The sequence below is a fragment of the Pantherophis guttatus genome, chromosome 6, assembly GCF_059756535.1.
Source record: "Pantherophis guttatus breed Tessera chromosome 6, ASM5975653v1, whole genome shotgun sequence".
Lineage (NCBI taxonomy): Eukaryota > Metazoa > Chordata > Lepidosauria > Squamata > Colubridae > Pantherophis > Pantherophis guttatus.
The window spans coordinates 70,630,297-70,643,167 of NC_142068.1; the positions used below are offsets into that span (position 1 = coordinate 70,630,297).

Consider the following 12,871-nt stretch of genomic DNA (forward strand, 5'->3'; position numbering starts at 1 on the left):
TTGGTCTGGGTTTCCTGTGGGATTGTATGTTATTAACTGTTTTTTTTAATTGTTTTTGGATTTTGTAAGCCACCCAGACTTTATACATAAATAATAATTATATCCCAGATACCTTGGAAAGGACTAAATAAGTGAATAAAAATGCCAAATCCAGTCTGAACATCTGGCTGACTGTGCAACGAACCACAACAACAAAGCATGGCAGTACAAGTGAAATGAAATAAATACAAGAAAGCAAACTTTGATTTCCATGTGACTACTCACAAAATCTAAAAGCACAGAATATTATTTGAATGTGGCAGGCAATGAAAACATTGCAGTAAATGTCAGGTCTCATTAAGTCATTTTGATAAGTATCTGTTTGATCAAATTTCCTCAAATATTGTTATACTGTTTTAGTCTAGTCTCATAAGGGAAGCGTACTCCTTGACTTACAACCATAATTGAGCTCAACATTTTTGTTGCTAAGTGAGATGGTTGGTTTTTTACGACCTTTCTTGCCTCAACTGTTAAGTGAATCACTGCAGTTGTTAAGTTAGCAACACCTTAAGCGAATTGTTAAGCGAAAATGACTTCTCCATTGACTTTGCTTGTCAGAAGGTCACAAAAGCTGATCACATGACCCCAGGACACTGCAATCGCCATAAATATGAACCAATTGTCAAGCAGCCCAATTTTGATCACGTGATCAAAACCGCTGCAACAGTTGTAAGTGTGAAAAACAGATATAAGTCATTTTTTTCGGTGCTGTTGTAACTTCAATCACTAAACAAATGGTTGTAAATCATATATGTTTTTGTAAATCATATATGCTACCAAGAATAATACACAAATTTCTTACTTGAGACTTGAGGATGTTTTTTTGTGGCAATGTCTGCAGGTTACCATGTATTTGTATCAATATTCACACAAAGATAGGTGTGGTGTTATACAGTAGTAGGTTCCATGCGCAGAGTGTCTGTGATGACGTCCCGGTGGGTGGGTGGAGCCTCCCACTGCCATTACTACTGGTTTTCCCGAACCGGGCCGAACCAGTAGAAACTCACCACTGGTGTTACAGGCCAATCCCAACAATTTTTCTACATACATCGACCCTATATGCATTTATAAAGAGTAGGGCTTCTTTCTTTTCACCTTGCCATCTTGCAATTTTAATACTCCCACCTCCATCAAATGCTGATGATTCTGAGCTATAAATGTTGTGGGATCAATGGGAGTCACTGATATGACTTTCTTCCTCTTTCAGGGTCCCTTTGTAGCAGCTTTTACATCGTCTAACTTGGGTGATGTGTCTCCGAATACAAAGGGCCCACACTGCATCAACACTGGAGAGCCATGTGAAAACATGGGGAATTACTGCCTTATAGGTGGGGTAAGTATTAGATCTGGATCAAATGTTTGTGCATTTTGTGGTTGAAATTATATGAGGTTTCATATAACTCCCTCTTACATACCAGAGGTACTCAGGAGGAAACTAGCAAGAACCTTATAAATTCAACTCCAGTAAGACTGTCTTTCAAAGAGAGCAACTAATTGTTTTGATTTCAGGATAATTTACCTCATAGATTACTGTTCAAAATGCTCAAGATGGTCTAAGTTCCCACTGATAAATATTGAATATAATCATTCCATTGTGCATTTGGTTACATCATAACCCACTGACTGTTGGATAATAGTATGTATTCGTTCAAGTCCACATTTTGGAGAGAGAGGACCGCTGGTTTGAAAGAGGGGTAAAACAGGCCATCTATGTCAAAATTGAACAGCCCTCTTTCATCAGAGGGGAAGAGATACAATGTCATCTATCTCAGTCTATAACACAATCCTTTCAACAATCCTAAGAAGGCTCCACATCCATTTGCACCACTCAGGTGATCCTTTTTTGACAATTTTTTCAGAAGAGGTTTGCCATTGCCTCCTTCCTAGGGCTGAGAGAAAGTGACTGGACCAAATGGCTTTATGCCTAAATCAGAACTAGAATTCATGGATGCCTACCTGTAGTCTCTGACCTGGTGCCTTAACCATAACTGGCTCTGATCTGCTGCTTGATTAGTGGCAAGTTAAAGGGAAATTGAAAGGGGTTTATAATTGGAATTTAGAATTGAAGGCTGATCAGCCACATATCTTTTCCCTTCTAATTTGTTGTTCTGAAATCCAATTTAGGCTAAGTTCTGCATTGCTACAGGTCCTGGGAAAGACATGTTTCAGAGCACACAAATAATTGGGACACACGTCTACTCAAAAGCAAAGGTATGTCTAAAATCATAACATTTTAGAAAAACGTTGTTGTTAAGTGCTAGCCTCTATATTTTCTAGGAGAGCATTCTAGGAAAATATACTGTAGAAAATATGCTAGAATCTTAACATTCTTGGTAAATATAGATGATAGAGGTTGTCACTTTTCTAATAATATGCCAACTTTCCTTTTAACTAGAATATTTTTCTGTTAAAAAGACTTTATTTAGCAATGATACAATGTATACAGATATGCAAATATGATTGATAGATGATAAATAGATAGATAGATAGATAGATAGATAGATAGATAGATAGATAGATAGATAGATAACATCATGTTCAATGTAAAATTTTATTGCTGTATGGCATTTGACAGACCTGGGAAAAGCTATCTTAACTTTGCATCTGTTTCCTATGAAGCCTTGGACCTAAATTTTGTTCAAATGGATTGTAGGATTCAGGAAGGGTACAAACTATTCTTCCGTTACTACTACAACTCCCATACCTCCAACTAAATTACCCTTCCGGGATAGGAGGAAGTTGACACCTGTCATAGCTATTTTCTAACCTTATCTTATATGCTTAGAGTTCTTACTTCCTAACTACCCTATTTCCCCGAAAATAAGACCTCCCCGGATAATAAGCCCAGTCGGGCTTTTGAGCGCATGGGCTAAAATAAGCCCCCTTGAAAAAAAAGCCCTCCCCGAAAATAAGCCCTTCCTGAAAATATTTAAATGCATGCGCAGCTGGTCCCCACCATTTCCTCTGGTTAGGGTTAGGGAGACAGAGCTGGAAATCAGGTAAAATGGCAAGAGGAGCCCCGTATTGCTCCACAGGCCCCAAAATAATAAGACCTCCTTAAAAACAAGGCCAAGCTCTTATTTCAGGGTTAAAAAAAATATAAGACAGGGTCTTATTTTCATGGAAACATGGTAGTAAGAAATCATGGGTGTATGAGTTATATTGGGGAAAAACCAAAGCTATGGCGGGAGTAGGAGGCCACATCATGTTGTGGGAGTGCGTGCTCGCTGTTTGCAAGCGGTGGCTCGCTCCGACCCTCAAAACTCTTCTCGTTCCCCTGGTTGTATGGAACCTCAGGCCCTGGGCCTTCGGCTGATGCTGTGCAATGCAGATCCGTGGTAAATAAAGCTTCCCTCATTTGCGAGCTTATTCAGGAGGGGGGCGCGGACCTGGCGGATATTACGGAGACCTGGTTGGGCCAGGAGGGGGGAGTCCCCCTTGTTGATATGTGCCCACCTGGTTTTCGTGCATTCCATCAACCAAGGTCACAGGGGAGGGGCGGGGGTGGTGGCGGTTGTTATCAACGAGGGTCTTGGTCTGAGGGAGGCCACTGTTCCTCAGACGGCCGGATGTGAGTCCCTCCTTGTGAAGTGGGGTCATAGGGTGCAGATGGGCTTGCTAGTCAAGTACCTGGCTCCCTGCCACATGGCAGTGGCCCTGCCCGAGCTGCTCGACGTTATAGCCGTGGTGGCGGTTGATACCCCCAGGCTTATGGTCATGGGAGATTTTAACCTGCCATCAGTCGGCCAGATGTCCGAGGCGGCCCGGGAGTTCATGGCTTCCATGATGGCCATGGACCTGACCCAGCTAATTTATGGCCCTACTCACATGGGGGGACACATGCTGGACCTGGTTTTTGTCTCTGGCCAGTGGTTGAGTGATCTTGAGATAGGGGATATAGCGATTGAACCCTTGTCATGGTCAGATCACTCCCTCCTTCACTTAGACCTTCGAACCACCACACCCCACTGCAGGGAGGCGGAACCGACGAGGTGGTTCCGCCCCAGGTGCCTGATGGACCCTGACAGGTTCCAGACGGAGCTTAGGCCACTTCCTGAGGCTCTGGCACACGGCTCGGCTGAAGACTTAGTGGCCGCCTGGGATAGGGCGGCCACTGGAGCTTTGGACCGGGTTGTGCCTTTGTAGACTGAGTGCGTCCACATGTGTATTGGACCCGTGTCCCTCCTGGTTGGTGCTGGCCTCTCGGGAGGTTACACGAGGCTGGCTCCAGGGGATTATAAATGCTTCTTTGAGTGAGGGTGTCTTCCTCACCACCTTGAAAGAGGCGGTGGTGAGGCCTCTCCTCAAGAAGCCTTCCCTGGACCCAGCAGTGTTGGCAAATTATCGTCCAGTCTCCAACCTTTGCTTTGTTGTGAAGGTTGTTGAGAGTGTGGTTGCACGACAGTTGCCTCAGTACCTGGATGAATCGGCTTATCTAGATACATTCCAGTCGGGCTGCAGGCCTGGGTACAGCACGGAGACGGCATTGGTCGCATTGGTTGATGATCTCTGGAGGGCTCGGGACAGGGGTTGCTCCTCTGTCCTAGTCCTGTTAGACCTCTCAGCGGCTTTTGATACCATCGACCATGGTATCATGCTGCACCGGTTGGAAGGGGTGGGGGTGGGAGGCACCATGTTGCGGTGGTTCTCCTCCTTTCTCTCCGACCAGTTGCAGTCTGTGTTGACAGGGGGGCAGAGGTTGACCCCGAGGCCCCTTGTATGTGGGGTGCCACAAGGATCGGTCCTCTCGCCCCTTCTGTTCAACATTTATGTGAAGCCGCTGGGCGAGATCATCCATGGTTTCGGGGTGAAGTACCACCAGTACGCTGATGACACTCAGCTGTACATCTCCACCCTGGATCACCCCAATGATGCCCTCGAAGTGATGTCCCAGTGCCTGGAGGTCGTGCGGATCTGGATGGGGAGAAACAGACTCAGACTCAACCCATCCAAGACCAAGTGGCTGTGATTTCCGACATCCCGATATAGTCAGTTGGTGCCATCACTGACTATTGGAGGCGAGTCGTTGGCCCCCATGGATAGGGCTCGCAACTTGGGCATCCTCCTGGACTCACGGCTGTCTTTAGAAGAGCATTTGATGGCTGTGGCTGGGAGGACTTTTTATCAGGTTCACCTGATTAGCCAGTTGCATCTGGATCGGGACTCGTTACATACGGTCACTCACGCCCTTGTCACCTCACGCCTGGACTACTGTAATGCTCTCTACATGGGGCTCCCCTTGAGGAACACCCGGAGGCTCCAGCTGGTCCAGAATGCGGCCGCGCAGGTGGTTATGGGAGCGACGTGGCGTTCCCATGTGACCCCCCTCCTGCGCGAGCTGCACTGGCTCCCGGTGGTCTTCCGAGTACGCTTCAAGGTTTTGGTTACCACCTTTAGAGCGCTCCATGGCTTAGGACCAGGGTACTTATGAGACCGCCTTCTGCCACCAGTAGCCTCTCACCGACCAGTACACTCCCATAGAGAGGGGCTCCTCAGGGTGCCGTTGGCCAAACAATGCGGACTGGCGGCCCCCAGGGAGTGAGCCTTCTCTGTGGGGGCACCGGCTATCTGGAACGAGCTCCCCCTGGAGATACGGAGGATCCCAGATTTATGCACTTTCCGCCGCGCCCTCAAAACATTTTTATTCCAGCAGGCTGGTCTGGCTTGACTCTCCCTTTTAAATTTGTTTTTTAAGTTTTATACAAATTGGGTGTTTTAAATTTGTCTTGGGCCTAGATTATTTAATGTATTTTTAAATGGTTTTTAACTTTTGTATGATGTATTTTATTTTGTGGCTGTTCACCGCCCTGAGTCCTTCGGGAGTAGGGCGGTATATAAATTGAATAAAATAAATAAATAAATAATAAATAAATAAATACTTCTCCTGTGAGGAAGAGTTTTACTCTTCTGTCAGGGTAAGAGTTTGGTTGTGGGTATTTCATGTCTCTCCTGCCTGCTAGATTTGTTGAAGAAATGATGCCCATTGTTGAACTGCAAATCATAGTAGCTTCCGCTTGTATGAGGGTCCCTGGGAGTTGCAGTTCAGAAGTCCAGAAATTCCTTATCACATATTCACACATACAGATCCACACTTAAACAATATATATGTGCTCACGTACAGTAATAAAATTATCACCAGATTCGAGTGATGATTGGTTCTCATTTGTATTTCAGGAAATATATATGAAGGCCTCAAAAGAGCTTGATGGGCCCATCAGTTCAGTTCATCAATGGGTGGACATGAGTAACATCACTGTTCAACTTAACTCTACACACACGGTAGTGTATCTCCATGGTGATGTTCCAGGCAGATGGTAACAATATAGAAGTATTTACAATGCAGACCGTAACTCTTTACATTGTTTTTTTCCAAAGGGTAAAACATGTAAACCAGCCTTGGGATACAGCTTTGCTGCAGGTACCATAGATGGACCAGGAATGTTCAATTTTACTCAAGGCAAGTAGAAAGAAATATTGACATTACTATTACTGTTACTCTTTCTGTTACACAGCATTCCCCAAGCTACTCGTCTGCATATGTGATGGGACTGCAGCAGAGATGAAATGTAAAATTTGTTACTACTGGTTCTGTGGGTGTGGCTTTGTGTGTGTGTGGGGGTGTAATGTGACTGGGTGGGCGTGGCTAACTTTTTAAATAAACTTTTTTAAAGCATTTATTTATTTATTTATTTATTTATTTATTTGTTTGTTTATTTATTAATTAGATTTTTATACCACCCCCTCTCCCGAAGGACTCGGGGCGGTGAACAGCCAAAATTAAAAAACATACAATATAAACAATTAAAATACGTTTAAAACAGAATTAAATCCAGGCGAATAGGTTGTAAAAAATGCTTTTAAGGTAAAGAAAAGGCTCTGATGATCACACACTACAGTTGTGATCATCAGAGCCTCTTTTTTTACTTTTTAAAAGCAGAAAGTAACGACACCCGGGAAGATGGGTGGAGCCTTATGCCGCCATTGCTACTGGTTCTCCGAACCACCTGCCACAATCGCTACCGGATCGCCTGATCTGGTCTGAACAGGGAGCATTTCACCCCTGGACTACAGATTCTCAAATTCTCAGCCACCATATTCTGCAAAGCATCTGAGTCTGGAAGACAAATTTGGAGAGCCAGTTTGGGGAAATGGCTACGGTGCTGGGCTAAAAATGAGACTGTGAGTTGTAGGCCTCCCAAAACCAAGGTTGACTTTGGACCAGTTACACTCTTTAAGCTCAATGCATCTCACAAGGTTGTTATTGTGAGGAAAATAAGAGCATTAGGTATGTACACTGCCTTGAGTTGACTGAAAAATAAAGGTAAATCTAATAATTTTTTTTTTAAAAGTGTGCATTCTGCCTGACCCTGCAATATGAAGAAATAGATTTTGAAAAACTTGTGAACTTGTATTCAAATATTTAAAATAGTTTTGTTCTAGAAGTTTTATATCGTGGATTTTTGTCCCTGTAATGGTATGTGGGGAAAGACCTTGGGATACAAGACTAATAGATGCTGCTTGGGGAAGACTCAGATAAGAGAGGGCAATGTGGGCAAAGATGAGGCTCAGAAGGGGTTCTTCCTAATTTATCAGTAGCATCATCCAATTTACTTCTAGGTAGAACAAAACCTGCTGCTTTCTTTCTCTAGTTTCACCAGGCAATAAAACACTGTTCAGTAGGGTAGTTTCCAAGCTTTCTATCACCACAGTGCAAAGGACACAAGATAAGAATGTCATCAACAAAACAAAATGAACTGAGATAAAATAATCCGTGAATACATGATTTAAAGATGTAGTTAATACATAATATTAATTATTATTAATATTAATGTATTAATAGTCCATTCTTATAAAATGGCATAGCAGCCCATGGGTTTGGAGTATCAGCGAAGTTACTGAAAACAAATCATGTTCCAGTTATCTGGAACATGTTAATACTACCTACATTGTATTTCTGCACTGAAGTTTATTTAATTAGTTACTTGAGTATTTCATTAATTAATCATCAGGCCAAGCCTTGTTGAACTAGGGAAGATCAAGATAGCAAAACCTATACAGATTACAATAAAACATATTTAATGCTAATCTGGGCATCATTAAAAATTCTTAGAAATTATAAAAGGAATTTCCAATCCTCGTTCATAAGGAGGTGATTAAGTATTTTTGAATGATCTGTAGCACTTTACCCCCAGATTTCTTGCTTGCTGGGATAGGTTGATGAGATAAACTGCCAAGTGTCTTGCCCATTATCTGTTGATTGGAAATCTATTCCATTTTTTGTTTCTTTCCTAAGCTCCCAACAATCTTTCTCACATCTGCAACTTCTGTTAAAAAATTAGATTGCTGTAAATATCAGTCATCCTTAACTTTACAATTAGTCCTCACTATCAGTCAAAACAAATGGTTTATATTTGTAAACATTTTTAGATGAGTTTCTTGTTTGTTTGTCAAAAGGCGAAAGGAAATTAGAAATCTGTTAAATGCCTTTTGATAGTTATAGGTTGTATACATTATACTGGGGTTTTTTTCCCCCAAAACAAAATAAAAGCACGCAAACTTTTAAGTTAGTTTTGGTTTCTGGCAACTACATGGACAAATTCCTGTGGGTTTTTTTAAATCTACATTTTCAGAAGTGGTTTCCCATCTTCTTCTTCTTAGGGAGGGGAGAGAGGACTGGCCCAAACTCATCCTATGGCAGGTCTACAACTCATAGATTCCCAGCTTCCTTCCTTTTTTTTTTATAACTCCTGCACCAAACTGGTTCTTTTTTAATGATATTTACTAGAATGCAATGAGATGTTCTTAAATATTTTATATTAATTCAATAATGTATTTTAACATGATGGAAAACATTCTACTATTACATGCTTTTTTAAAAAAACAGGCACCACTGAAGGCCATCCATTCTGGGATTTTATCCGTGATGCTTTCCTTGTTCAACCATCCAATGAATCGATAGAATGCCACAAACCTAAGCCTATTCTACTTCCTGTAGGAGAGGTATGCACCATTAGGTCTTACTGGGAGAAGCAAGCTCGTTGTTTAAACCAGGGGTTCCCAATGTTTCGAACCTCAGGGACCACTAAATTCATAATTTTAAATCCCGTGGACCACTAATATGATCTGCCTAATGACCGGCTGGGTGGGCATGGCTAGGTGGTCATGTGATTGGGTGGGTGTGGTCAACTCAATGTCACTCACGTCAAGGGGCACCTCAACAGCCTCTACTTGCCCCTCCCCTCCCAGCCACTCCTCGCCTGCCTGGCTGGGCTCCTTAGGGCCCCAACAGGAAGCAGTTGTTGGAGCTAAGCAGCCACCATGAGAAAGGGTTGGCAAAACAGCTGGCTCAGGTCAAATTGGATCTGACTGAGGAGGTGGCTCAGCAGAAGCACCTCACTGAGGACTACAAGCATAGGCTTTCCAAGCAGAGGGAAGACCTGTGGGATTACAAGGCCAGGTACTGGTGCCTGGAGGCTCAGCGGGCTGAGATGGTTAGCCAGTTCCAGGCCATGATGCAGTCCCACTGGAACAAGGCCCTCTGGCTCTTCGCCACCAGCAGCCTTTCCCTCCAGCCTTCGGCCAAAGCCCCGCACCAGGAGGCTGAAGCAGACCCCAAGTCGGAATTTCTGCTCCCCTCTGCCCCACACAAAAAGACCCCAAAGGGTGAGACTGTCTGCAGCAACAGAAACATTCATTGCACGTATCCGGCCCAGGGACCATAGTTTCAGGACCCCTGATTTAGTGCAATATAAAAAAATGCAAATTATTTTTCTGCAGACCACCAAAAAATTTTCTGCGGACCACCCGTTGGTTGCCACAGGTTTAAACTAATTATTGCCTCACAGATTATATTTATTGCACAGAACCAGCAAGAAGTGCAGCCCTTGCTCAGATGTATTGTTTTAGGAAAGATCATAAAAAGGACACATTTATTTAGTGGGTATTTATTATTTTATGGGTGTGAGCTATCCAGAACTTGTAGTGTAGATGATCCATACAAATACGTGTAAGCAAGCAAGCAGCAAACAAATGGAAGGAAAGAGGCAATGCCATCTCCTTTGAAGCACTTGGTACCTTCCAGTCTTCTCTTATCATCTTCCTGTGCAGAATTCTGTTCTGAGGAGGTTGTAGAAGAAAGCAAAGCCGAGCATGAAATATTATGCTTCACAACATGGGAGTTTTGCATTCTACTTACTAACTGGCGCAAAATATTGGAAACAAAATATTGTATTAAAGGCAAAAACAGGGCTGTTCAGAATTCATTCATTCATTCATTCATTCATTCATTCATTCATTCATTCAGCAATAGCACTTAGACTTATATATCGCTTCACAGCCCTCTCTAAGCAGTTTACAGAATTAGCATATCGGCCACAACAATCTGGGTCTTCACTTTACACACCTCAGAAGGATGGAAGGCTGGGGCAACCTTGAGCCAGTCAGAATCAAACTCCTGATAGTAAGCAGTGAGTTAGCCTGCAATACCGCATTCAAACCACTGCACCACCACGGCTTGCTTATTTATTTATTTATTTATTTATTTATTTATTTATTTATTTATTTATTTATTTATTTATTTTCATTCATTCATTCATTCATTCATTCATTCATTCATTCATTCATTCATTCAACTAAGTTATATACCTACCCATACTTGACTCTGGATGGTTTACAACAGTTAAAAAAGTTAAAAATCCACCATTTAATAAAACTGTTAAAATCCCTACTACCCACCCACCGCCAATGGCAGCAACAATACAATCAGATTAGCCACTTGATCAGCTCCAGAAAAGGCAGAATTTTGGCAAAATACTCATATTTGGCTGTTGCTATACTCTTTGGGGCCCAAGGCTGTCATCATCAACATCATTTGGGCAACGGAAGCCACACAACAACAAAGTAGAAACTTCATGACATCAGCGAAATAGTGGACATATTTTTTGAAGTTTCAGAAATTTGGAATTCAAGATTTATTGTGTTTAGGTGTGCTAAATCCATCAAACAATTTGTGTATTGTATTTCTAAAGTGTTCTGCTGGAAAACAGTAACGAATCAATTCTAGGGAGAACCGGTAGTGGAAATGTTGAGTAGTTCAGAGAACCAGTAAATATCACCTCTGACTGGTCCCTCCCCCATCTATTCTCTGCCTCACGAGTCCCAGCTGATCGGGAGGAAATGGGGATTTTGCAGTAACCTTCCCCTGCCACGCCCACCAAGTCATGCCACACCCATAGAACCGGTAGTTTTGAAGCCCATCACTGTTCTAGGGGTTGGTTTGAGAGTTCCATGTGCTCACTTTGCCAACCCATTTCTAATCTTTCACAAATCCCTTGAGCGACAAAGGAGAGTAAATGTGGTTTTATTGTTGATGATATTATTTAATAGAAAGGCTAAAATTTCTTCTTCTCTTTTGAATTGCTTAAGCTTACCAAACCTTACCCGTGGCAGTCCAGTATAGTTGATATCCAGATGTTTACCATTGGATCTGCAGCCTTCGTGGCTGTTCCAGGAGAGTTTACGTATGAATTCATATTCTGTCTTTTATAATATAATTCATGCACATGCTTTGTGTTTTATGGTTAGCTTAGAAAAAGAAAGCAGGTTTATTTAGGGGGAAAGGCTTGTTCTAGAGGACAGATAGTGGGAACTATAGAAAGACAGACGAGACCAGCTGAATTGGTGTGATAGATGGAAATTTGGGGAACTAAAACTGAACTGAAACCCACATATATCTGAAAGGCAATAGATTGCAGGCAATACTCTGCTTATGTACTATAAATTTAACAGGGCAAAATTAAAGCCAGTGATCGACATTACAATATTCTTGATTTAATTTAAGGTACTTAAGGTGCAATCTACCACTTTCTTTGGTGAACAACCCCCTAAATTAACTGACTCTTGAATAGCATGATTAAGTCCCTCCCCCTTTTTTAATGTGACAAGTGAATAATGACTCAACTATTTGGTTAGCGTTGAATAAGAGGAGATAGGAAACCTTTTTGGTATTTATTCTCTTATTCAGAAATATTAATGATTATCTTTAAGTTTTTCATAACGAGAATAATCTAACAACATTCTTTGAGAATCAAAGAGTATGGAAACTGATACTCCTTTTGTGTATGTGTGTGTGTCTTCCAGGACAATGTCTGGCCGAAGAGTCCGTGAAGCTGTGAAAAAAGTAAGTTGGTGATTTTAGAATAAGAAAGCAATTACTGAACGGTGGTAGAGACCTTTCCCTGCAATTTTTAAAGGACTCATTCAACTTGACAAAAGACGCTTTGTCTTTGGAAGAAGTTGAGAAATTCTTAAGAGTCGAGTATGACGTTGCTGCACATACAGGTAGTCCTTGACTTACGACCATTCATTTAGTGACCATTCAAAGTTACAATGGCACTGAAATAAAGTGACTTACAACAGGTTTTCATACTTACAACTGTCATAGCATCCCCATGGGCACAAATTTGACAACTGGCATGTATTTATGACGGTTGTAGTGTCCTGGGGTCATTTTCCCAGCTGGCTTCTGACAAGCAAAGACAATGGAGGAAGCTAGATTTGCTTAACAACTGTGTGATTTATTTAACGACTATGGTGGTTCCTCGTAATAACACAGCAAAAAAGCTCATAGAATTGGACATGACTCATCTCACTTAGCAATGGAATTTCTAGTCCCACTTGTTGTAAGTCGAGACCAACCTGTATTTGTGAGCCAAGGACGATATTGTGAACATATAAGAATGTCTTGCCCTTCATTACATAGTTAGCTTACTAACAACTCCTTGATTTTTTTAAATAGCAGGATTAGTGTCACTGCAAAAATAAAAAGAAACCA

At 42.1% G+C, this 12,871-nt stretch overlaps 1 protein-coding gene across 1 annotated transcript in view; it reads left to right on the top strand.

Moving 5' to 3' along the window:
• ASAH2 (N-acylsphingosine amidohydrolase 2) overlaps positions 1-12,871 on the top strand; it is a 33,742-nt gene that overhangs the window by 11,659 nt on the left and 9,212 nt on the right. Inside the window, exons 8-14 of the mRNA XM_087871743.1 lie at positions 1,247-1,372; positions 2,164-2,250; positions 6,214-6,318; positions 6,415-6,496; positions 8,924-9,039; positions 11,464-11,558; positions 12,178-12,217. Of these exons, the coding sequence (XP_087727869.1) occupies positions 1,247-1,372; positions 2,164-2,250; positions 6,214-6,318; positions 6,415-6,496; positions 8,924-9,039; positions 11,464-11,558; positions 12,178-12,217 (651 nt within the window). The remainder of the gene's footprint in view (positions 1-1,246; positions 1,373-2,163; positions 2,251-6,213; positions 6,319-6,414; positions 6,497-8,923; positions 9,040-11,463; positions 11,559-12,177; positions 12,218-12,871) is intronic.